This window comes from Falco punctatus, assembly GCF_963210335.1.
Source record: "Falco punctatus genome assembly, chromosome: 3".
In the NCBI taxonomy this organism is placed as follows: Eukaryota; Metazoa; Chordata; class Aves; order Falconiformes; family Falconidae; genus Falco; species Falco punctatus.
This window is the reverse complement of record NC_137582.1, coordinates 60,734,425-60,761,442: the sequence shown is the minus strand read 5'-3', so window position 1 is coordinate 60,761,442 and position 27,018 is coordinate 60,734,425. Positions and strand designations below refer to the sequence as shown.

The following is a 27,018-nucleotide window of genomic DNA, read 5'->3' as shown; positions in this document are numbered from 1 at the left end:
GGAAATATAAAAGGTGGTAACTTGATATCAGGCTGAGATCTGGCTCACAGTGGATGAAGTCTGCGACATTTGCAGCACTGACAGTGTGCTCTGCAAAGGCTTCCATGGATCATTCTGGAAGACTTTCTAGCACTTCCTGAGTAGAAATAAAAACAAATAATTGTGTTTGTTTTGGGTTTTTTTCTGGTAGCCCCTTAATCTCCAGTAATCTTTAGTGCTAGGTCTCAGTGTGTGTGTGTGTATATAGATATATATATACATACACACACACACACACACACAGAGTTCTATAACCTATGTTCCAGACACATGAAAGACCTTCCTATGTGAAAGATAAATTTCCTGAAACAGACTTTCAAAGTATGCACACTTACTGTTGCACTCCAGCTGCAGGGAGGGATAAGGAGGAGTGAAAACTAAAAAATTCGGCATAAGGCCAAACTTAGGAAGTTAACAGTTTCTTCTGGGATTTATCTAACCATTTGTCTATTTACAGCTGACAGCTTCCCTGTTATCCCTTAGTACCCTCCAGTTAAAGAAGAAACACAACTCGCTCCAATACCAACCAGAACTGCACTGTAAAACAAGTGAGGAACAAACCCACAAGTAAACAACTTTGGTGATGTTGTGGTTTTAAATTGCAGAAGGTGTTTATAGGTCTCCCTAGGAAAGGAAAATGAAGTTTGGTAATTGTCCTGATAACTTTTGCACTGCTGGGCTGTTTCCAACCATTTTGAGAGAGGAGCAGAACTGCTAAGACTTCACGCACCCGTGTGGCCAAGGAGAGCAGACAGAACATGTACTCACTCCCCTCAGAAGAGGTGACAGTGTGAGCTTGTGGCTTTCCAGGGTTCAGGACATGCCCACTGGAAGTCAACTGAGACACAGAGCCCCGAGAAAACAGTCTGTATTATCCTGCTGGTCTCAGAAATACTCATAGCCTGAGAAAGTCATAGTCCAAATCAAAGAAGGGTTGGGACACAATTGTGTAGATGATGAAAACATCAAGATGAAAGACCTGAAGACACTGTTGCACAGGGTGAGAAGTTTGAAATCATGTAGAATGAAGTCCTTTAGCTTGGACTTGCCAATGTCAGTTGGGTCCCATCATCAGCAAGTCCCTCAGGTGGGACACTCTAACAGCAGTCGGTCCTAGACAACTCAGACAAACCCTTTTTCCTCAGTTTCCCAGAGTTAAAGATTACTTTCAATACAGAACAAAAGGCTTAATACATTCTTCATAATGGGTTGAAGTACCATAATTGTGCAAATCCTGTAACGCAAAGAGATGCTCCTGGGCTTTTGGCCTCCATGACTCATAATGGTGGTGCCAGTTTACTTCTCCTAAAGCAATTCCTATTATCAATTCTGATTTCACTACATCTCCTCTTGTTTCTGGGCTGTCAAGTAAAACAGAAGCTTCCAATAAAGGTTCTCTGTGCTGCTCATCATTTTAGAGACTATCACATCTCCCTAACACACTCCGGAGTTTTTCATCCAATGAGTGCTGTAAACACTTTGCTATGCGCCAATAATTTTTATTAGTCTAGTTCTGTATTATCCTTTTCTAGACGACCAGCAGTGCCCGACAGTATTTCAGGTACACCCACTCATCTGTGTAACAGCTACGGATCTATAAAGCATAATGTTTTCTTTGTTATTCTCTGGTCAGTTCCCATTGAAATCTAACGTAATTTTTGCCTGCAGTTTCACACCGAGAAGAGATTTTCATTGCACCTTCTCTCATGATGCTCCTGAGTTAACACAACGCATTTAAAACCCAGAAAAGTGCATACTCAGTCCTCCTCTCAGAGTGCTTCACATTTTCAATATTGAGATTTATTTCCCATCCTCTGCCTTAATTTTTCACTCATTCCTCAGGGGTTAAGCCTACAATTAAGTTCTGTCTGGGCTTTGCTTATGGTAAAAAACCTTAATGTCATCTGAAAATTTTGCTGTATCATTCCTTGTACCTTTTTCCAGTTCATTAAGCAGCACCAGACCCAGCAAAGAACCTTGCAGCACCCCTGCTGTTAACCTTTTTCTAAGCTGAACATCGTTTCTTGTCCCTTAGCCAAAACCCCTTAACAAGTCCAGTCTACATCTTTACCACCCTTCCCTCCCAAGGTTACAACTAACTCCAGTCCTTATCCGAGAAAAACTCCCATGGATTTCCATGGTCAGCTTGCCTTGACAACAGGGTGTTTGCAAAGTCAGGGAACTAAGATTGTTCTCAGCAGCAGCGGAGTCAAACAGTACAGTAGGTGTGGTTACACAATTATTTCAGTTTATCTTATTTATAGATCTTTCTGGATGCAGCCTCTTTGCTGTGCCAAAAGATCAGATTGTAAGTGCAAGTCCAGCTAAAGGTTCCCACAGGTCAACCCCACTCTGACTAGTCCTGAATTTAGCTTTTCTGTTTCTTGGAGGACGAACACACGTAGATGTACTTTTCTACCTGTACAAGGATGCGATGACACTTTTTGTTGCTGCTCTCGCTATTCTGTTAGTCCTTTAGGACGATTGGCTTCACTTCCCAGCGATAAAGTAACACAATAAACGGACAACACCACGCTGTCATCCTTTCCACATCAAATGCGGGAACCGGTTTCTGTGGCTTTTCTTAAAGGGTGTTACTGGGGAAAACAGTTCCTGGAAAGCAAGGTCTCGCTAAGCAGCAGAGTGTGCGCGGTGCTTTAGAAAGAGCCGGGGTTTGCTGAGCTACCACCACGCCAACCGAACGCGACATTGCTACAGGACACGTTGCACTGGGCTTACGTTCGCCCAGCCCCCGCAAGCCGGCTTTTGCGGAGAGCCGTGATCACACGCTGATGTCCCTTATCTGCGCTTAAGCCGTGCCACGGCCCCGCTTAGCGGGGCAGCCCCGCTCTCCCGGCCCCTCTTCCTCTCCCGCGGGCGAACCCGGGCACGGGGTCCGGGGGGGTGGGGGGTCCCACGGGAGGTGACTTCAGACTGCGCGAATCCACCCGCCACCCGCAGCGCGGACCCCGCAGCCCCGGGCAGGAGGCGGCCGCGCCTCCGCCGCTGCCTCCCGCTTCCCGTCCCCGGGCGGGGACCCGCCCAGGCCGGGCTCCGCGGGCGATGCTCACCTTGAGGTACTCGTTCTCCGAGCGCAGCTCCTCCACCTCCCGCTGCAGCTCCTCCGGGGCCGGGGGCGGCGGCTCCCCGCGGCCCGGGGCTCGCCCTCCGCCCAGGGGCGCGGGCAGCGGATCCCCGCGGGGGCCGGGGGGCGGCGGAGCTCCGCGCCCGGGGCCGGGGCCGGAGCGGGGCGGCTCGGCGGCGGCGGCGGGCTGGGCGGCGGGCGGCTCCCGCTCGCGGTCGCTGGAGCCGGTGCCGGACTCGGCGTCGCTGCTGGCGGCCGGGGCCAGGCGCTGCTCGTCGGAGAGCGGCTCGGAGGGGCAGTCGGAGAGGTCGGAGCTGCTGTCCGTGTGGCCGACGCGGACCAGCGCCGCCGCCGCATGGCCGCTGCCCGCCGCGGCGCCCCGCTTCCCCTTCCTGCCCTTGCCGGGCGGCGGGGCCGCCTCGCCGCCGGGCTGCCGCCCCCCGCCCCGGCCGCCGGGGCCCGGCTCCGGACCGCGGGCCGCCCGCTTGGCGCAGGGGGCGGCCTTGGCGCCCGCCCTGCCGGCGGCGGTGACGGCGGCGGCCTTGCCCCCCGGGGCGGCGGGGCGGCGGGAGAGGCGGCCCGGCGCCGCCAGGAGCCCCGCGGCCGGCGGGTGGGCGCTCGGGTGCGGCGACGGGGGCGCCCGGCCCGGGAGGCCAGGGGACTTGGGGGGGGCGGGCGGCGGCTTGGCGGCGGCGGCGGCGGCGCGGGCGTGGAGGTCCTTGAGGAAGGGTCTGGCGGGCGACGGGGCGCGGTGCAGCCTCTTCTTCTCGGCGTGCGGGTGGTGGTGGCTGGGCGAAGGCGGCGGTGGCGGCGGCCGCAGCGCGTCGCCGGGCCCCGGGCCGTGGCCGTGGCCGTTCAGCGCCTCCATGGCGCGGGCCGGGGGCGGCGGGGCGGCAGCGGCGGCCGCTGGGGTGGCCGGCGGCGGCAGGAGCGGCGGTCCCCGCGGGGCTGAGCAGCAGGACGGGCAGCCTCCTCCAGCCTCCCCGCTCTCTCTCTCATCACTTCTGCTTCTTCCAGCCACAGCCCTCACAGCCCTCACACTTTTCTTTCTCGATCCCCCTCTTCCTGCCCCCCCACCCCCACCTCCTCCTCCTCCTCCTCCTCCTTCTCCTTCTCCTCCTCCTCGCCGCTCTCTCCCGAGCACTGATTTGTTTCAATAAAACGAGCCCAGATCCCCCGGTGGCAGCCGTCTCCTCCTCCTTCTCCTTCCCCTCCCGCTCCCCTCTCTGCCTAGCTCAGCTTGATGCAGCTCAAGTTGTGATGCAGCCCCAAAAAACCCTCCTTTTCCCTTCAATCTGAGGCAACGGCGCGTTTCCCGGCTGCCTTCGCCTCCGCTTGCGAGCCCCCGCTCAGCCCACCGGCGCCGCTAACCCCATCGCTGCCCCCGGCCCCGGCTCCGGCTCCGGCCGCCGCCTCCGCCCGGATCCTGAAATAGCCCCGCCGCTGCCGGGGCCGCTCGGCGCGGCGCTGCCCGCCTGTGCGCAGGATCCGCCCCCTCTGTCAGCCAGCCAAGCCGCTCTCCCTGCAAACTACTTTCCTCGCACGCTTTATTATAGGGGCGCCTCTGCCAGCCGCTTCCTATCAGAAAGCCTCATTCGGGGAGAAATTTTAATTTCCAAGCCACGAGCTGCAGAGTGTCGCCCGTGTGTTGTTTGTTTCTTGCCTTCCCGAGCTCAGGCTTCACGAAAACCCTCTCTCCAGAGACTGGCAGCAACAAAACAACAGCCACCGCATTATCTCTTTGCTCAAGGCAGGCAGGCGCAGGTTCACCCAGAGGCAGGGCTGAGGAACCGGGGGAATCGGCAAGTTCCTGGCTGTGGCTGAACTACAAAAGGCACGGACCCATCCTTTTGGAGCACGGCGATAGGAAATTACAGCCTTTACGCTTGCAAAGCACCCCGAGAGTAAATGAAAGGGAGGAGAGGCTCAAGCGTGGGAAAGAGGCACAGCCTAATGGGTAGAGCCGAGCAGCGGCAGCCAGAGGCTTCTGCCTCCTCCGCTCGGGCACAGCGGGACGTCGGACAAGCCGCCGTGGGCCCCTTATCAGACGAAGGCGGTAAAGGCGGCCCTAGCTCATGGAGTCCTTGGGAAGCTCAAGCCATCCACGTCTGAACGGCAGTGACTGCAGCGAGCCCCCGGGAAGGGCAGTCCGGGGGGCGCTGGGGGGCAGCACCGCGGGGGTTTCCGTGGTCCTCCGCTCCCCTCGTCTGGGCGCAGGGTATTGCCCCGAAAAGCGAAAGCCCCCGGGACTGCTGGAGCCTGAAGGCACCGGGCACCATCACAGCGGCAGACAGGGTGGCCTAGGTAAGGCCCGGTCAGGGTCAGGTGCCGGGCGGCGCTGCCCGGGCCGGCCTGCCGGGGGAAGAGCTGGGACCGCGCCGGCATCCCTGGGCTCCTTGTCTCCGTAAACATGGGGAAAACTGGTCTGTCCTGCCGAATAGCAACACCGATGCTGCCGCATGAGTATGCAACAGGTAGTGCTTATTTTGCAAAGGCTGCAGAGGTGGAAAAAACTAATAACTCAAATCAGCGCCGCATTTACGGGTCTCCAGGAACTGGGAGCAGCTCCCCGGCACCGCCGCCGGCAGCGCCAGCCCGGAGAGCGCGGTAAGGGGCGGGCGGCCGGCGGGGCGCGGCTCCAGCACCCTGGAGAAAGCCGGGCCCCGGGACCGGCAGCATCGGCCGCCGTCCCTCCCCGTCCCCGGCCGCTGGGACAGACCGCCGGCAGGGCGGGGCCGGGCGGGGGGGGCGGGGCCGGGCGGGGGGGGGCGGGGCGGCCCGGCCCTCCTGCGCCCGGGCAGCCCATGAAAGCCCCGCTCCAGGGCACCCGCCGGGCCATCGCTGCTGTCGTAGCGTGGGGATTTTTTTAAAATGTCTCGACACACTCGGCTTCTGTCACACTGCTCCCAGCTTCGCCCCGTCGGCACCGCTGCCGTGCGGCTCGGCTCCCGCATCCAGACGTGCCTTTCAGGTCACACGGCGAAATACCTGTCGTGGCTCTTTGCTGCTGCCGGTCTGTGCGTCCAGTAGAGCTACCGGGAGGATTTTGCTGGGCCAAATCCTTTAAAAGTTATACAAAATACTCTGAGGAAAGGAAAATGCAGCAAACTCCCTTGCAGGTGTAAGCCCCCTTATTCTCCCTCCATGTACAACATTCGTAATTTACTTGATTGGGTGACATAACCAGTCTATAGAAGCAATATGAAGTGGCACAGGTAAATTTTGATCTAGAAGAATTGACTTATGAATATACTCTTATTACATTTCAGTGACATAGCATTTGTGTCAGACCATCACGCCTTATCAAAGTTTCCTACCAAGCGTTTGTGCTCTTAGCTGGGGTTTCTTTTGGCAATACGCTGCTGGTCAGCCCAAGCAATCCTCCTTTTCAAGAATGCTAGAAAGTGAAACAGATGGCAATCGCTGTATTTCATCCCGAGAAACAGTAATTATTATGGGAATACCAAATATTATGAATGTTGCCCAAGATGAGAGATCTCAGAAAGGTTGTTTTGCTCTACTATATTGCCACTCTCACTTGTTTTTAGGTATAATTTTCAAGAACAGATGGGAATTCCAGCTTCACCTACTAGATTTACAATGTGTTTTATGCCTGTGATGAAAGGGGAACTGCTCTGTGATAATTTATGAGCACCCTGTTTTGACTTTGCCCCATGAACAAAATGGTTCAATTCAAAAGGAAAATGAAAGGAAAAAGTATGGCTCAAGATAAGCCACTTTTCTACAAACAATAGCTGAGAGACAGTGCCAGGCTTCTTTGCACTGGAGGGGAGAAGAATTAGGGAGGTAAAAAAGGAGCACATTCACAAAAGGCTGGGAATTGTTTGGGAGAATTAGTTTAAGGCACTTAAGTGCCTACCAGAGCTCAGTTTCCTGTGGGCACCTTGTAAATTTTACATTGCAAATATATGAATAAATATTTTTTTTGTTATGTTTTTTTCTCACTAATTGCTTTGTTTCAAATGCTAAATGCTTTATTTTTAAGACGTCTTGTTATATCACTGTGCATCACTGACTCTTTTAAAGGGAGAAAGCACCAAAACTCAGCCTGACTTTTGAGGAGGTGCCCTCAATAAATAAAGGCCCATGACATGGCAGGGTGACTTCAGATCAGAAAGGGGACTGGAGAGCAGATACTTCTGTAAACATGTATCCTTGCATTCTGTGCATCTTCCTCTCACTGAAACACACAGTAAGATTTGTTATCACAGCACCAGTTCAACTAGGCATCTTAATTAAGTGATTTATTTACATTGATGCTCAAGCAAAATAGCTGTGGAACTGAAGACATGCAGCAGCAAAACACATTAGACTGAGATGAATGCTCAGTTGCACTAAGATCCCTTTACATTGTGCTGGCAGTATAAAGCATTTAATAACAAAGAAATGCAGTCCCTGTAACCCTTGCTGGGCACGTGCCTGGCTGGGTGCAGATGGTAGATTTGTGTGGTATGAGGCCAGCTGTAGTATTTTGGCTGTGTTCCTCTGTCCTCTGCTGTCTGTGCGATGCCATTTGGAGATCCCTATGAGAGTGGCGTAGATAGGCATGGCACGAATGAGAATAAGACTCTAATGTGAAAGCTAAGTACATACCACAGAAATCTCCATTGGGCTAGGCAAATGCCCAGTAAGGATTACTGATATCATGTTTCTTCTTTATTTATATCAAACATTTTTCCCTTTACTTAAAATTCATTAATGGTCCTCACAGAAACATGCAGTCACAGACTACCACGCCCACCCTAATTCTCCTCTCCTTTTCTTTTTATTTGCTTGGAATGTTCAATTGTTTTTGCTTATCGTAAATTAGTCACAAACTCCCTGGTGGTGGAAGGGTTTCTTACATGCTTCTGTAGCTCTTAACATAATAGGACATCTGGGTGTTGTTGAATAATACAAATAATCAGACATAACACTTCTATAACAAATTTATTTTGGCAATGCTGATATCCTTTGTCTGATTAATGCAGACATTTGATAACTGAGTTGTATTTGCACAAATAATTATGAAAAGTAGATGCTAAGCCTGACTACTTAGATTAGCTATCACACATCTTAACAAAGCATAAGGCACAGTTTTTGGCAGTGCAGGGCTTCCTAAATTCTTTTCTAGGGCTGAGGCACGAGGGAGTTTACAATTACTTAGAGAAGATGTGAAGAGGCTCAATCTAAATGTAAATTTGTGTCTGAGCCAGCCCAGCTTACAGTAGCCTAAGCCTAAGCTGTTATTTTCGCCTATTTCAAATCCCTATTTGAGATCTACTTCAATGACACCATAAGAGCAGACAACTTATAATGGCCAGGCATGGAGTTATTAGGGAGCACTGATGTTTGTGGAGCTATAACAAAATAGCAAATGAAGACACAAATGCATCCATACAAGCCATATGTATGGATAAAACAACATATATCTGGTTGAGTCTGTCATTATTCCCCCTTTCTATGTTGCAGATCATGAGTTTTAATTTCTTTGTGTCTGCATTGTGCTCTGTGATTATACCATCCCAAAGGAATCCTAATCAGGGCCAGCAGGTGTTACAGTAACATGTTAACAACAGCAACGAGGCATAGCTTCAACAGAAAAATGTGTGACATTTTCAAGTTCATAAATCTTTTTTTTTTTTTTTTTTTCCAATTTTTCCTGCAACTGCTATCTCTCCTTGGGGGATTCAAAGCCCTAAAGCCATTTTTAAAGCTTTATTCCTGGTCCCAGGAGTTATATCTAGATTGTGACTGCTTGCTCCTTATTTGTACAAAACCTGACTAGTAAAGGTCTAAGTTCTTTGCCGGAGCTTCTGTCCTACAGTACCAATATTACTGATTGGGAATGGAATTCAATCAGGGAATGGAAATAATTGTATGAGTAGGTCCTATAAAGGACTTTAGCAGCAGAAGAAGAGCTTAAGGAGACTTCAGGCACCTTCATCCAAAACTATGATCCCACAAAAGTCATCACCCAACCCCACAGGATCCTAGCTCTGTTGGTGGTCTTAGTTTTGGCCATAAAGCTCCATGAGCTACCAGAGCTTTGTGTCTGTCTGTGCCTGTCCACTTGGAGCCAGCAATGGAGCCCCTGGGCATCATGTTGTCACCACTAATGCTGCCTGGTAGGGACGGGGGTCCACACAAAACACGGTGGCAATCAGCTCTGCTGAGAAAACAGCAGCTCCCCACCTCTTGCAAAGGGCCTGGTGGCCACGTGGCAGGACAGCAAATGGGAGACCTGGCTTTGTAGCCTTCCCCAGCCTTCAGGCATTAAAGACCAAATTCTCAAATACCAAGGGGCTGATGGGGCTCACTGACTGCTATCAATCATTCCTGCTGATGCTGAGCTTTCGTGTGTGTGTGAAACCTCCTGGGATCATGGTTGGGAAGCAAACATGGCTCTTGCACCGTTGCTGGGGAGAGAGCTTGGGCCTTCATGTGCAAGCAGCAGGTGGTTCCCATGGGTGAAGCCCTTATAACCTTCCCGAGCATGGAACTACCCCCTCTCCCAGTTCCTCCAACTCTGGGTCAGTCACCCCTGCCCAGGCTGAAATCTGCAACCCTGTTATGGGCAGGCATTCCCTAGTATGCATGATCCCTCTTTCAATGTCCAAGGAAACACCAAAGAGCCAGAATGTAAAGTCCTACCTGTTCAATGTTACAAGGCAGGGTTTTTCCACTCTGGTGTCTACTTGAGAGTCACCAAGGTTCATGCTGAGGCCTGACTTGGCCTGTTACCCACTGTCCCATCTTTGCATAGTACAGCCAACTGTCATGTCCAGGGGAAAAACCCTTCAAAATTGATATATCATGCTATAATACCAAGGGGCATCTGTGAACCTCAAACACCAAGGAGCACATACTATGCTGTTAGAGGTACTGCCTATTTCAGAACTATACAAGGCTATCATAAAGTTTACAATATTAATGAATTTGTACTTTTCCTCCTCACAAACAACCTGCAACTTTGATAAACACCCAGATGCACACTTTAAATTTATTATTATTTGCTCCCCGTTGCAGGCACAAGTACCTAGGATCTGGTACTGTCTGTAGCATAGCACTGTGTACCACTAATTTCTTAGCTCCCTAACTTTTGAGGGATCATTTGTTGCATTTCAACAAGTGTCTTTTTAAAAGTAGAATTGATACAACTTCTGTTTCTGGCTAACCCTTACAGGCTACACGTGCTTCTCAACCCAGCTGACCATTACTGTTTGTTTTAGGGTTTGTTTTGTTGGTTTTTTTTTTGAGGGGGGGTAACTGTACTCAATCAAGACTTCCAAAGCCATAAAACACTTGATTGTTTTGAACCCCTGGATGTTTGGTGATATTCAGAAGGGAGAGACCAAATAAGTCAAGAATCATTGAGAATCAAAGGCTGGCTCTAATCAGAGGCACCAAAGAGGAGCAGCGCTATTTGGTTCTTTTTCATAGACAGTAGGGAGCTGGCACAGAAAGGTAGCATTAATTTATCAGGCATTCAATGAGGAAAAAGAAAGATGGGTCACATACTTTTTACTTACTGAAGACAGATGCTTTTCACAGTTTCTCATTGCTGAGACTGATATGCATTACTGGATATACTGTTTGTAAGATATAGTTTGATATTATCTCAACACCAGAAATATTTCACAGAATTATGAAACATATTTTAAAAGCCAAGGAGGCACACTAATAAGATGACTGGTTGGTTGGCAGTGTTATTAGTTTGGACAATCCGCAAGTAAAGTGTCACCTTACACTAAGCAAAACATCGGTCTTAGAATATTATAAATTACCTATTTCTAATGGTACAGTTGGCTGAAGAAAACTGCAGAAAATATCATATTCTGCACACACACACATACTTCTGAAAACTAACCGATATCTCAATATAGCAAACATTCAGGAGGATTAACTTCCTAGATATATCTGTGCCAAATTTAGCAATTAAAGAGTCGGTGTTTTTCCACAGTGCTTCATTCCCAGTGTATTATTTCCTCCTACCACTAGCACCTCTTCAGCTATTTCTTCTCTGCCCATGATTAAGGAGTCGGTTCCCCTCAGAAACTAAATACCATATTTTTTTCCTACTTCCCATTCCCACTTCCAATTCCTACTAAGATGCCATGGGCAAGCATGCTTTATTCTTTATTTTGTCTCTTTTCAGTAATTTCAATTAATCTACCTCCAGTTGTTCCTAAATCTTTAGGACCTCTGGCTTTAGTGCCAGTTCTCTTCAAAGCTGTAGCTGTTTTTGATTTAAGTCTGGGTTTTTTTTGAGACAGCTGCTCCCTAGTTTTTTTTCCTGCCTCTGAAAATCCCAAACAATTGCTTCTTACAAATACTCTGACTGTGATGGTTTAGGCGTTGCTTTGTTCTCGGTGCATCTGCTATACTGTTAGGGATCAGGAAAGCTGATTACTGAAGTCTGCTTGCCTGCCCTGTGCTTCCACATGGAATTTCCTCTCCAACTCTCCCATCCAAATTTGGGACACGTCATTGCATCCCTGTATGACAGTCAAGCTCCTGATTAGGCAGCACCTTTGAGACAAGCCCACAGTTACCTCCTGTGGTTTAGACTCAGCCAAGAAGGCTCCACAAACAATTGAGAAATCGATGATTTTTAAGGAACATGCAAACTCTTGCCCATCAGTGTTTAAGTACCAAAAAATAAGAGGGCCCGGAAGAAGCAGAAGCCAATGAGCAGGAATGTGTTATCCTGATGTAAAGAGAACCATAAGCAAGTAAGATCGATTTCCATATATCAGAGGGGTGTTTGGAAGATGGACCATTGATTGCAGGGGAAGATGGAGGCACAATATAGGTACAATCTAAGCACAATATAAGTCACCAGTAATAATACTAGTGATATGTTCAGGGTTCCATGCTCTTTCAGTAAATAAATCATTTACTTTAATTTTTGAATTTAAATAAATACTGTTAGCACCTCCTATTCAGAAGCTGATGAATAAGCTTTGCTTGTTTTCTTAACTTGTTTTGTAGTGTATCATAGTTTGCTTCGAAACAGTAGCAGAACAGTGTTGTTTCCCTGCAGCTGTAACAAATGGTTCAACAATAAAGATTTTCACTAAAACAGGGAATTAATGTTCACTAAAACATATTTTCAGATCAGCAGATGCCTGTAGCATATCCAAGTGTCCTTAGCATGAAATTATTAGAATTCCAAAAAAGGCTGTAAAATTAGACACCTGTTATATCTCTACAACACCTTGGGGCTCTTTTTTTTTTTTTTTTTTTTTAGGCTAGTTTGAAGCAGTTCTTTATGTCATTTAGTACTGGAAATGTCTGCATTTTATACAGAATAGGATAACATCTGATAACTCGTTGATTTACTGCATTTCCGTTGGTAGAGTTGAGTTGGCATTGTTGAAATGCCCTGCCAGGGCAGGAAAAAGAGGGGGAGGAAGAAGAGTTTTCTAGTTTTAAGAAAGTCTGGAGTCTGTTCTCTAGCTTCTGAAGGAAGAAATATCTTTTTGTTCAATTTCTTGCCTGGCAATGGAATTAAAGCTCTAATATTCTCTATTAAAAATTGTGGGGTGACAGCTAATGCTGACCGGTCTTGAGATGTTAAACGTATCTGAATGGCTTACCTGTGCATAATTAGCCCAATATTCATATGAAGATCTTTTTACATTAAAGACAAGGTAAACCAAAACCTGTGTGGTGGATGTGTATCTTGGTCTGGGTGCGATTACAAGTTCATGCTGCTGTCTTTCTTACCCTGATGCCGCAACTTCCTAAACTAATTTCTCCTAACCCTCGGTAAGAACAGGCACTTGTCAGAGGGATGCCATGGCAGCGGGTGTTTCAGGAGTCTTATTACTGCTGCAGGAGTGAGAACCAGCCCCCTTCACAGCGGGGTGCAGGCAAAGGCACTCGCCCCCAGCCCAGCCCCTCAGGCCTGAGCTGTGAGGAGACAGGACCTGCATTCAGTTTTCCACCCTTTCTCCCATCTGCACTGCTGTGGGCTTGGCTCTCTGTCCCAAGGCTTTGTGTTACCCATCCCCAAGGAGGGATTGGTGAGCCCAGTGGCTTGGTCATCTGGACTTAGCCGGCCACAAGGATGATTCAGGAGTGTGGGTTGGGGTGTGAGCTGGAGCCCTGTATGCCCTAGCTCTGCTGCTTGTGTCCGTGGAGAAAGTTAAATCCATTGACTATGGCAGCAATACTTGTGACTGCTTGGGTAAGGCTAGGTTAAACCTAGAGAAAAAAAAGAGGATGTCAGCACAGTGGTGAAATCACAAACCAGCTATCGCTCTGGGAGAGGGCAGAAGATGATTCAGCATTGGGTGTAGTGTAGGCGTTAATTAAAAATAGTAAAATGAAACTGTCGAGACTTTCTTAGAACAACTAACATTCTTCTAAATACCACCAGTTTATGAAATGCACAACAAACAGTAGCTGCCATTTATTTAAAATTTTCTGAAGGGCTTTGATAATATCTGTTTTTGGAGGTTGTTGATGATGCATCTTGTAATGAGCTGAAAACCTACTGCAAGGTGGGAAGTACATAGGGATAACTGGGAAAAATGGAAAGCTGTTAATCATTGAATTTGTCAACAAATATCCACAAGGAATAAACCAATCTCTTTATTTTCAATTTAGACGATAAAGTGAATGTCCTCATTCACCAGATTTGCTGATAGCAAAATTTTATTCTGGTGGCTTAAGAGTGTGACAGACTCTAGGAAAACCTTAATGAAATTAGGTAATAGACAATTTTGTAGTAAATTAAATTTAGACCCATGCAAAACTGTGGACTACAGATGAGTGGATAATTCTTTCTAAAATGTATTCAACATATCTATCTCGTATATATGTTTGCAAAATGCTAAAGATCCATTTATGGCTTTCCAAAATTCATTAGTTGTTTCAGGTATTGCCAATGTAATTGTTATGATTAATTCTCAAGTCATACATTGTTTATGGTGAGTTCTGACTGTTGCGTTAGATAGGACGTCAAAACACATGCCCTGACTCCTGATTCCAGGTTGGTGGTGTCTGAAAATAGCAGTGCAAACTGATTTCTGCACTTTTACCCCAGAGCATCCTTCATTTATGCATAAATTAAAAATGATAAAGAGAGATTTCTGAAAGTTTAGAATTAGCTAAATCAAGGGAAGTGAGAGAAATGTACGATAGACTAGAAAATGTAATGGTAAGACACAGAACATGGATCAGTCTTCACGTGTTTTGTACAAGAGGAAACTCTACAGGATTTGAAAAATATAATCTAAAACACTCTGCATGAGAGCTTAGCAGCAGTAAGGAAAACTAAGCTACCAAATACAAAATGAAACATAACTGTGTGTGCTGAGAACAACTCAGAGATGAGAACTGGATTGACCTTTCATCATTCTATGAAGATCTGTGCTGAGGCTGTTTTGGCACACATTACAGATAACTAGCATTGGATTGTAACTTATATTGCACACCTAGTTTTCTCTAAATCTACCATCACACAGCAACGTGGAGAATTTGGGGGAAAAGGGAAAAAAAATCTGGATGAGGAGAAAAAGAGGAGCAAGCTTACAAGTCAAATTACCTTCCAACAATTAATAAAATACCTCTAGGTCTAGGACATACTTCCCATTACAGTATGTTTGGAAAACTGTTCCAGTGCAGCCTGACAATGACTTGTACCTCCCACTCTTCCCATCCCTCACATGTCCTTTCCAAGTGGGCAAAGAAGAGCTGGGTGATAGAGGGTAGAGAGGAGGAAGGGGCTGGTGGAGGCCCCGTGAGACACCGTGGCCACGTACAATGCCTGGTGGCTGTGCCTCCCTCTAACAAATCCACCCCACACATCACAGGCCTTTGTCACAGGAGGATGTCCCTCTGCTCTCTGTGTTCACTGGTGCAGAAGCCATTCACCCCTCTGAGGGTAAGCAGCTTTGCTCCAGGGGTTGAGTTTACGTTTGTGCCATCTCTCATTTTTAATTCACGGATACATTAATTTTGTATCATTTGCATCACAAACAGAGCCTTTCCTGCAAAAGGAACACTAAGGATCCATTATTTTTATCTTTTTCCACCCCCATTCTGCTTTGCTGTTAGTCACCTTTTGTACATGAATCAATGTTGCTTCTCCCCAAAAACAGTCATGTGGGATTAATTCATGCAAAGGGCTGATATTAAAATCGGGGCACTTACCTTTAACAATAAACAGTGAACAATAATGAAAAGCATTATGGTGTGAAAGCCATCACCTGAATGAAGAAGAATACACACCTGACTCATCCTTTTTGCTGTCTTTGAACAGTAATGGATTCGTATGTGGCAGTGTCTCTGCATCACACACAACAGGTTGTGTCCTCATGTCTTCTGGATTTTTGCACAAAAATCTGTGTTGCCACACTCCACAGATGTGCATCGATTTTTATAACACTTCTGTTCTCCCCTGAAGACCAAGAAAGATCTTTAACATCTATTAAATCGGCGCTTGTCACTAATTATAAGTTTATCATAATTTGTAACTTTAAAGTTCTCTTTAGTAGTTTTGATTTTGAATTCTGTATCCCATCCTTTTTCCATTCAAGAAAAGAGTTCACCACCTCAGGAAGCAAAGCCATTTCTATTTTAACAAACTCTTGAAAAGATGAAAAAGGTATGAATGGATCCCGCAGTGTAGGTGAACACCTACTGTGCTGACGTGACTGCATGAAAGAAATCAACACCCAGTATATAAAAAGGCAGGTTCACTTCTGGAATTAAGTTTTTCTTCCTTTACTACACTTTCCCTGAAGCATGCTTGTTCCTTTGTTCATCCTGTCCTGTCCTGTCCTGTCCTGTCCTGTCCTGTCCTGTCCTGTCCTGTCCTGTCCTCTCCTCTCCTCTCCTCTCCTCTCTCTTCCTCTTTTTTCTCCCTCCTGCTCATTCAGAGTATCAAAATCCCCTTTGCCCTTAGGGCCACATTACTCCTCTCTTCAAACCCTTCTTGCCTGCAGCATAATTTTTTAAGTCTTATCCTCCCATCTTTGTGGGGTTACCCATGCTACCTGCTCCTTTCCAAGCATAAAATATGATCAGGGGTAGGAAAGATGCCGCAAGTCCACCAAGTTTGAAACCATTATGTTTAAGTCTGGCAGTGGATCAAGGCAGAGATGCAGCTGCAAAGCTGCATTCTGGTTTATATTTTATGCCTTATCTGCAGTAGAGGTGTGCTGCGTAAACTACCTGTTTACATTTTTTTGTGATGAAAAATCACAGTGCCACAAAATATACCATCAAAAAAAGAGGGAAGTAGGATGAAAGAGATAACTGCTGCTTAGTGAACTCATTACCTCACTGTGGGATGAAACAAGATGACCAGAAAACCTGGTCATGGGTGCTTGGCAGTGCTCTCCTACCTTACCTCCTCCAGAAAAAGTAACATCCATCCACCATGGGGCCAGAGGCCATAGCCCTCCAAATAAAGTTGTATTTCTTGGTGGATACAAAATATAGCTTCGGTCTTTTGTGCCAAAAATGCCACATTTATGGTGCTTGCCCTTCAAGAATTTTCAAGAACATGTACTGATTAGCTTGATGCAAAATTAGTTAAAGACTAGGAATGATGGCATGTGTATCTGTTCTTGTATCATGCATGGGATACACCTGGAGAAATCAGGTTACAGTTCTGCTAAGTTATTAAATGCTGTTCTGGCTAATCACTGTGATTGTACAGACTATGGGCAGGTTCAGGACAAGAGTGCAGGTAACTCTGCAGTGGTCACTGTGTGATCAGAGATAAGCCAGGTACTTGCTTCTCTACTTCCAAGCTAATTGCCTGCAACAGTGCTGCTCCCTGCAATGAGTCCAGAGTTTCCTTCAGTGACTTACACTTCTAGGGGAACACTGCTACAACCATGAAGGCTTGGACTTGAGCCCCGCTGCTCTCACTTCGTATAATGTTGGTCTCACCATAACAGTCCTGCAACCTCAGAAATCAGCTCTAAAGCTAAAGACCAGATTCACAGGCTGTGTCTCAACTGCTTGGTAATGTTCTTCTGAATATGGGAAAAAAGTCATAAGAAAATATAAGATATTGGGAAAAATTCACAGGAAAATATAAGCTGTACATCCAGCATTACTAGATTGTTTGCTTTATTTTGTATTTAGTATCTTGGAGAATTTGCCCATGAATCTGTGTTGCTACTGCATGTTCTATCTAATAAGTGATATTAAATAATGGTATTCTTCTTCCTGGGTTTTCTTTGTCTCAGTTAGTGTGCATATTCAAAAATGTACATTGTATTACATAAGGAATATTATCCAAGCAAAACTATCAAGTATAAGGTTAAGAATTGAAATCTATGTTGTTAACTCAAGACTACTGCACACTACAGAGCAAAGCCTTTTAAAGAACACTATACAATACTTTACAGATCTAAGCTTTTCAAAGCAGGATATGCAGGATTAAGGCTACATTTAAATCCAAACATGATAAAAGGGAAAAACCAAATAGGCAAAACATGACTACTTTATAGTGATGTTATGTAAGAACTTACATAGGGAAACAAATCATCCCCTGGTTCTATCTTGTAAGATGTTATTTTAAAACATTAATTCTTTTTTTTTTTTTGTCCTTATCTAATCTGATACCATAAATACTAAAATACTTTAATCCAAACTGTATGGCCATTGCCATCACAGTGCAGAGCTCATTTTGTTTATGAGCCTCAGTCCTGTATGTTCTGTTTCAGCATATTTCAATTTCTTTTCAGTACCAGCTCAGCTCTGACATTTTGGGAGTTTGTGACCACTGAAATGCTTAGCTGTGTGATGCTTTTCAAATAACTGCACCATTATCTGTACTACATTCTATTTTCAAGTCTGTGACAGATATTCTCAGAACTGACTCGGTTTTGAAGTTACCTGTGTTTTCAGGCAAAAGTCATAGAATCACAGAATGGTTTGTATTGGAAGGGACCTTAAACATCATCTAGTTCCAACCCCCTTGCCATGGGCAGGGACACCTTCCACTAGACCAGGTTGCTCAAAGCCCCATCCAGCCTGGCCTTGAACACTTCCAGGGATGGGGCATCCCCGGCTTCTCTGGGCAACCTGGCCCAGTGCCTCACCATCCTCACAGTGAATAATTTCTTCCTTATATTTAATCTAAATCTACCCTATTTCTGTTTAAAGCCATTCACCCTTGCCCTATCAATGCATGCCCTTGTAAAAAGTCTCTTTCCACCTTTCCTGTAGGCTGCTATAAGGTCTCTGTGGAGCCTTCTGTTCTCTAGGCTGAACAACCCCAACTCCCTCAGCCTGTCTTCATAGTAGAAGTGCTCCAGCCCTCTGGTCATCTTTGTAGCCCTATTCTGGACTCATTCCCACAGGTTCATGCCCTTCTTATGTCGAGGACCCCAGAGCTGGACACAGGACTCCAGGTGGGGTCTCACGAGAGCAGGGTAGAGGGGGAGAATCACCTCCCTTGACCTGCTGGTCACTTTTGATGCAGCCCAGGATGCGGTTGGCTTTCTGGGCTGCAAGTGCTCATTTCCGGGTCATGTTGAGCTTCTCATCAACCAACAACCCCAAGTCCATCTCCTGAGCCCTGTTCTCAATCCATTCTCCACCCAGCCTGTATTTGTGCTTGGGATTGTCCTGACCCAGGTGCAGGACCTTGCACTTGGCCTTGTTGAACTTCATGAGGTTTGCACAGGCCCACTCCTCAAGCCTTCCAGGGTCCCTCTGGATGGCATCCCTTCCCTCCAGCTGTCGACTGCACCACACAGCTTGGTGGTGTTGGCAAACTTGCTGTGGGTGCACTCAGTCTCACTGTCTGTGTTGCTGACAAAGATGTTAAACAGCACCGGTTCCACTACAGTTCCCTGAGGAACACCACTCGTCACTGGTCAACTTTGACATGGAGCCATTGACTGCATCTCTTTGAGTGCAACCATCCAGCCAATTTCTTATCCACTGAGTGGTCCACCTGTCAGATCCATGTCTCTCCAGTTTAGACACAAGGATGTAGTGCGGGACAGCGTCAAATGCTTTGCACAAGTCCAGGTAGATGATGTCTGTCACTCTTCCCTTAGCCCCATTGTAGAAGGCCACCAAATTTGTCAGGCACGATTTGCCCTTAGTGAGGCCATGGTGGCTGTCACCAATCACCTCCTTATCTTCCATGCACCTGAGCAGAGTTTCCAGGAGGATCTGTTCCATGGTCTTGCTAGGCACAGAGGTGAGACTGACTGTCCTGTAGTTCCCTGGGTCCTCCTTTCTCCCCTTTCTAAAAATGGGAGCTATGTTTCCCCTTTTTCAGTGGGAACTTCACTGGGCTGCCATGAATTCCCAAATATGATGGATAGTGGCTTAGCCACTTCATCTGCCAGTTCTATCAGGACCCGCAGATGCATCTTGTCAGGTCCCACGGACTTGTGCACCTTCAGGTTCCTTAGATGGTCTTGAACCTGATCTTCTGCTAGGGTGATCAGTTCTTCATTCTCCCAGTCCCTGCCTCTGCCTTACGCGACTTGGGCGGTGTGGCTGGAGCACTTGCTGGTGAAGACCGAGGCAAAAAAGTACTTCAGCCTTCTCCATGTCCTGTGTAACCAGGTCTCCCGTTTCCTTCTGGAGAGGCCTTACATTTTCCCTAGTCTTCATTTTATCACCAACGTACCTACAGAAGCTTTTCCTTTTGCCGTTGACACCCCTGGCCAGATAAATTCTACCAGGGCTTTAGCTTTCCTAACCTGATCCCTGGCTGCTCGGACAATTTCTGTATTCCTCCCAGGCTACCTGTCCTTGCTTCCAAGATTACACTATACTTTGGGACTATGTATACTGTCTACATAATATATACCTATGTTGTAAGCTGCTTAGTTAGTATAGGGACCATGTATTATATGAAGTGGAGTGTATAACCAATGCCCTTATTTAGTAATAACCTGTGTTCTCACTCCTTCTGACTGTAGTGCCTGGCGGCAGACTGGGGTTTATTTGGGAGATGTGTGGTGGCACAATAAAATACTAAAATACACTTGTTATTCCCGCCTTTCTCATTCACAGTTGAAGACAGCAAGCAGCCAGCAGCATAACCTCCTTGGTAATCTATACGCATAACAGGCTTCTAGATCCTATCCATGTCGTTCCATCTTCCATCTCCCCAGGAAGAAAGGCTGTGACAGAGACGGCAGCATTATCCGCAGGAGGGTACTGCTGCGTCCCTCCCTCCCCCCCAGCTCCCAGAGAAATACACTGCCTTTGAAACTCACGTGCCAGGATATTATTCAAAGATTCATGGTTCCTGATTCTCACTACAGTCCGCTCTTGCGGCTTTGTTTACTTGGCATGGTGAGGGAGGGAGGAGGGAACCGGATTAGCCTCAAAGCCCCGCAACAAAAGGCAGAAAATCTCTGCCTTAGGCATTTAATAATCTGCATTTCTACAGAATTACGGAATATGCGGGGATTATCTCCAGAAAATTTGGCATATTTTAAAATAGTTATTCATAGCACTCAAGAAGCACTTCACATCAAAACAGATTTGAAACCAATAGAAGTTTTGTTCTGATGCAGTAACCACGGTCACATACCATAAGAGAAGAGCAAACCAAAATGCTCTGGTTTTATCTGCTTTTCCTTTAGAAACATAAATGTGACACAGACAAAAACAATCTGAACTACTGGGGTGAGAGTACTGGGAAAAGGAAGGGGAAGCAATCCAGGGTTTTTGTCAAATGAACAATTATCTTCCCGTTTGTAAAGACCTTTACAGCTAAGAGAGGACTACAGCATTTCCCCAAACATAATGTGGGGAGAGGACTAGGGTACTGGTTTTGCTGTTTTTTTTTTTTAACAGAGGAAGAAAACTACTTAGTCTTTGCTCACGGTATTAGATATCATGCAATGGCTCAAAACACTAATTTGCTTAATTGCATTAGTCCACTCCCCTCCTGTTATGGGAATTCAAGCTTCAATGGCAAATTCAGCCTCCTAATGAGATTATGGTGACGTTCTCAATATGAGGCTGTAGGGTGGCAGTAAGATGGGCAAAGGAGCCACGCGTTTCCTTGGTGACTGGCTGAGTGGTTAACCCTGGTAAGAAGAGGGAAGAATCAGCCTGAGTGACAGTACTTCATCCTTTAAACTTCAGTTCATGGCAGAGCAAAGCAGAAATAGAGCCAAGCAATGACCATGGGGAAATTACCCTTGTTTTAATCTCTGTCTCTTCCAGCTGATGTCAGTAGAAGGGGACAAGACAAAGGACCTCAAGCTGTGGTAAAGATCATTAAAATAGAAGAACATAAAGCCATGGACACCACTGTGCCATCTATTAAATATTAATTTCAGTTGAATGCAGACATTTTTCTTTGTTATGCTGTTTGATACTATTATAATTATTATACCTTTAATCCATTTTGTATAGTTTTATTCCTTTTTTAAGCTCCTTTGTAAGGAAGATGTCTTTTAGTCAGCTCCACCAGCTAATCAGATTGCTTTCTCTTCATCACTCACATCGAGCTTTTAAAGCCTGAAGCCTAAGATAACTGGAATATATGGTCACGATTTAAGTTCTGTGGAAGAGCTGAAACTATGCCAGAAACACAGCACATAGCTATGTTTTTATTGCCATCATATCAAAAGCAGGTGAGACGCTTTTGAGTTAGGGACTATTTAATCACAAACATGCCCAATTACTGTACAGGAGTAAAACAATACAGGAGTAAAACACGTGTTTATCAATCACAGATTTCAGTGGAAACAACTAACAGTCTTTTTTGCCATTTATGCAATAAATTGTGTTAAGACAAATGTAGGGCAACATTAAAGAGATGATGTCTGTGAGTGAAGAAAGACAAGAATTTTTCAGGGGGTATGTTATTTTTTCCCAAGGCAAAGATATTTCTGAGTCAGAGGACAACACTGTCCACATGCAATTAAGCAGTCTATAACCCACACACATGGGTCCCCTGAGCCCGGTTTAGTTCACAGCAGTGCAAATCTAGAGGACTTCCATCGCAGCGAGTGAAGTTAAGCTGTTGTCAAAAACACTCATACAGGCAAAATTGTTGCCACTTTCACAAGACAGCATATATGAGGAAAAACTGGAGGTACAGGCCCGTGAGTAAACCTGAACAAAGGGCTCCAAAGGCTACGTGAATTCAAAAGTGACAGAAAACTTACTCCGACCATCGAGCACCCCTGTCGGGTGATTTGCCTCTCTGGCATGTGGCTGCTGCCCAGGAGGATGGCGGCAGGGAACAGCATTCTGGTGCAAGGGTGAGAAGAAAAGGGGAGACCATTATTGTGAGAAACCAACAGCAGCAACTTCTAATTTCTTTATTCGCTAATTTAGTACAACTGAGAGTGCCATCAGCTGATGAAATCTTTTTACTATTTTTAAACCTTAGAGAGCAAATGGAAATCACATTTTAATGACAGAAACTCAGTTAGGGTTTTTGAGAGCTAGTCATTTGCCAAAGGAGAAGTGACAAGGCCAGTCCTACATTCTTTACCTCTTCTCTCCTCTAGGAAGGTTTCTGATGTCTGCTGCTGCTCCTTTATTGTGGCTTTGGCTGCAATGGCTCCCGGCAGATCATTTTGATGTAGCTGGTCATCAGGATTAAAACAGAAGAATCAATGGGTTTTTCAGTTTGTTTGTGCTTTTGTTTTCCTCAGCACTTTCAGGAAAGCCTGTAATTCTTCTAATCACATCCTGACCTTGGTTCTCAAGATCATCTGCTTTCAAAGATACCAGCACTGTAATCAAAGTTGCCATTGGGGCATGGCTAGGTATACCTGCAGCAGCTTTCATCTAGCTAGATTCAGAGGTTTCTGCGACCTTTTGGACTACTGAAGCCGATGGCCTGGAGTGTGTCGCAGCAGTGGGGCCCTTACAGCCCCACAGGGAATGCTGGGCATCAGCTTGCAAGGGCCGTGGGCTTGGTGGCCCTTCCCATGGCAGCTCCTGCCTACCCGGCTCTCTGGAGTCACACCTTTGCCTCCTAGAAATACCTCATAACCCCCATTATGCTGGGATTGTCTGTAGTTAGATCTTTAAACATGACCTTCTTCAGTCCTTCCAAATATTTATTAAGTGTATGGCCAGTTTTGCTCATTAAGCTCTTGCAGCTCACACAGGATGAGTTTGGCCCCAAATGCAGCTGTCACTGTTGTGGCTGCAATGTGCATCTGCAGCTCCTTCTCTTCAGCTCTGGATTTTTTCTGAAAAATCTTCCTTCTCAGCTTTCTTCAAGTTTCTGTGTTGTTTCTTGTTGGTCTACAGCCCAAGAGAAGATGTTCTGGGGTACTTCTGAAAGTTCAGCAGTATCAGTAAGTTAGCAGCTTAAGAAGCTGAGAGGCTGGGAAGAAGGCGAGATATTCACAGCATCTTTTGAAGGTATTTGGTACATAATAAAATACAATCAAATATTTTGATAAATAAATTAGGAGCCTAATCTCTTTTAACTTTCCTAACAGTGAAAGAGATGACGCCTCCTGCCTCCACTTGGTAGAGGAACCTAATTTAAGCATCCAGATTTAAATAAGTTAAGTATATGATGTGATGACTCCTTCCCACTCCTGTTCATTTTTCCACTGCTCACATGGGTAGGAAATTCAGATGTATGTTACTATTTTTTTTAGCCACATGATGTGACCCCTTATTGCTAATGAGAAGAGATTAACCTTTTGAAATGTGAGGATGAAATTACACTCTCTTCAGGATGAGAGCCATGAGCTAATATAATCATGTAGATCCTAGGAAAGAGCTATGGAGACTCCAGAACCTCAAATCTAAGATTTTTTTCCTGTAATGAGAAAACCAGAACTGTTATTAAAGGGTTATTTAAACAGGCTCAGGATCACAATCCCAATCAATTCTGCTTTGGCCAGGAACAGAGAATAGTTGGAGAGCAAGGATGCGAACCCAGATCTCCACCCACAGTTTCAGTGGGACAAAAGAAATCATCTTCCAGCTGGGTTTTGCCATTGACTAATCCTGCAACATCAAGAATTCTGATTTTCATGGAGAGGCATAGGAACTAAAGTGATCTCTTAAAATGCAGCCCCAACACCATTTGGAACTGAATTTTGGGTGTGTTACATACACTCATGACAGTCTTTGGCTGTACTATGTTTTGAACACAGCTGCAAGCACTCATGTAGTCATTCCCTTAGAAACATCCATCTTGGTTACGGGAATACAAGTATTATTAGAAAATAACTACTAGTCATTAGAAGAGAGCACCCTCATTTGAATATGATGTGGAATATAGGCAATATTATGTGAATTTTTTTTTAAAAGGGTGTGAAGGCAAAGAAAGGCCATGATATACCTTTGTTGTGTTGCATTACCATAAAATATAAATAAATGTGATAAAATGCTTTAATGACTCCAATTCAGAATTTGAGGAATTCCTTATTTATGGCTCTGCCAGAGGTGAACAGTCATGGACATTGCCCTTCTGATTGCTAGCAACATTTTCAAACTATTTGACATATGTTTAGGTGCTTGTGTATTCACAGGGAAGGAATAAGAAGGTGTAATGTAATGGCATTAAGTAGGTTTATCCAATGCAGAAAACACATACATTAATCCCTCTCCCTTTTGGTTCTGCTGTCTTGCACTTCACACAGGATGCCAAATCAAGTATTGCAATGTTAGAAAAAGAGGTTATTGGCACAGTTTTAACAAAAGCAGAGGGTTAGTTTTGTGCGCCACCACCAAAATAGCCTTACACATATATTTTAGAAACAATCACAGCACATACAGGTGGATGCTGGTAGAAAGATGCTTCCACTCATATGCTCACAATTCTGTTGGCAAGATTTAAACTATGCTTTTAATATTATCAACAATTGTTTCAGTTTCTCTCTCCCATTTCAGCCTATCTGCTTCTTTCTTCCTTCTTCATCCCTTCTAATTCTTTTGCTCCCAGTGCAATAGTGCTCTGGAGGCTCCTGTCAGTCCTGTCCTGTAGGTATGAAATGTGCATGAGACTTTCGGGCTACAGCTCCTTGGATTACTGGCTCAAGGGTCTGAGCCCTGCTCGCTTGCTGGGGCTGCCCGGGGAGTGCTAGTGTGCAGCTCGTATGGTGCTCTGCTACCCGCTTCTGGCTGGCTTAGAGGCTGCTTCGATGGGTCATCTGGGCACACCAGGAGCTTGGCTCAGCTCAGCTAGTGCTGACAAGGTAGGCATCACCCCCACTAATTCTGACAGGCTGACAATACACATTTAATACTAACAAGCACAATTTCCTCTTCCAGTGCCTCATAAATATTTGCTTCATTAGTCTCATGTCTTCTTCTTTTTGCTCCTCCACTTCCACATTCTCATCTAAATTCAATCGACTTGTGATATACTCCCATCCATTCTCCATTTTCTCTTTGTTTTCTCCTCAAATGCTCCCCTAATTCTCCTGCCTGAAGCAACAGTGGCCAAATGCACTGAGCAATTGGAGCCCAGATAAGGAGTTACTGGGCTTCCGAGCCCTCACCAACACAGCCCTGTACAGAGTTAAATGAGAAAGAGGGGGACACATGCTCAGAAGAGAAGTCAAGGTGCTAGCCATAGCTGAGATACTTTGTAAGGAAGAGTTTTTAATCAAGATCAAAGATGAGGCTGGCTGGGTGTGCTAAGGTCGCAGTGTGCCAGAGGAGGAACAGAACAAGTCTAGCTCCCTGTGGTCAGCCTTTGCTGAAGCTCCTCACGGGAGCCTGAGGGATGTAAAGAAAGATGGAAAGCATAAGGCGCTGAACACCCCAAGCAACACAGGGCTGATCTGACTCTTAGCTGAATTACTACTTGGCGTGCAATATTTGAAATGTGAGGTGTGACTCTCCCACATCCCCACTCGCATTTGCATTCTCCTTCCTATTAATTTATTTACTCTTTTCTTTTTCCATATAGGAAAACGTGAACCTCAATGCTTTATTAAAAGGCATACTGTGTTCAGAAAGCCATTACAGCAGCATAACCTCTTCCTCTTTCTCTTCTCATAGCAGATCTGGGACAAGTTAGATGTTCTCTGGGACCACTGACTTGCTAAAGTTTTTTTAAAAACTTAAACATACGAAAAAGCCCCGTATTAATTTGGTGGGAATTCACATTATAGATGGTGGCTGATTAGAATTGGATGGCTGATTCAGTTAATCAACTCTGATGCCTGTTGATCAAGCTGATAACCGATGTACTCCAGGGACTGCTTTCTGACCTCTCCAGAGATGGGCAGGTACCTGGAGGCAAATGCTTGATCTTCATTTGGACCCCTACATCAGACAAAACACTCTTTCAAGCCTTTTGTCTCTCAAACACTGATAATTACTTATGATGCTTACTTAGAGCTATGCAACACATAGCAAAGTTGATTTTATTGCAGAAAACCTGAAATTTTTTCCCCACTGACCTAAGTGCATGCTGTGTCCATTTACTGGGAAAAGAAAAGTTGAACTGGTCAGGATAGCTGTCTTCCACCCTCCTTTGGGTTCCATTATCAATGACATTTGCAGTTTCAGCAGACACCTAAAATTTCTTTATGAGCTGCTAGCACAGCCTAGCACAACTGCCATGATTTAAATCTATCCTATCCAAATTCATTTTACCCATCAGTATCTTATGAACCAGGAAGACATAAAACTCAATTTACTCATTAACCTTAGCTTTCTGAAACTGCAATTACTGCCCTGTGGACAGTCAGTAATTGAATTGAATCAGGGTAGCATGCAAATGCCAGCCGGTGCTAGCTACTGCTAAAAAGATAATCCTGCATGCTTACAAAAATTACATGTGGCACACAGACAGCAGGTAGCGAATCAGAGTATTAGAAAGCAAAATGCATAAAGTAGCATGTGCAGGGATTAAGGAGATGCAAAAGATCAGACTCACAGGAACCCACTCAGTGGGAATAAACAAAATATTATATTAACTTAGGTTTATGGTTACAGTT

General features: G+C 45.6%; 1 protein-coding gene across 6 annotated transcripts in view; it reads right to left on the bottom strand.

Annotated features, from left to right (window-relative positions):
* MTCL1 (microtubule crosslinking factor 1) overlaps positions 1–19,160 on the bottom strand; it is a 125,408-nt gene extending 106,248 nt beyond the window's left edge. For all 6 annotated transcript variants that reach the window (XM_080378959.1, XM_080378962.1, XM_080378960.1 and 3 more), the window contains exon 1: positions 3,111–19,160. In XM_080378959.1, the coding sequence (XP_080235085.1) occupies positions 3,111–3,992 (882 nt within the window). In that variant the 5' untranslated portion in view covers positions 3,993–19,160. The remainder of the gene's footprint in view (positions 1–3,110) is intronic.
* Positions 19,161–27,018: the final 7,858 nt, after the last annotated feature.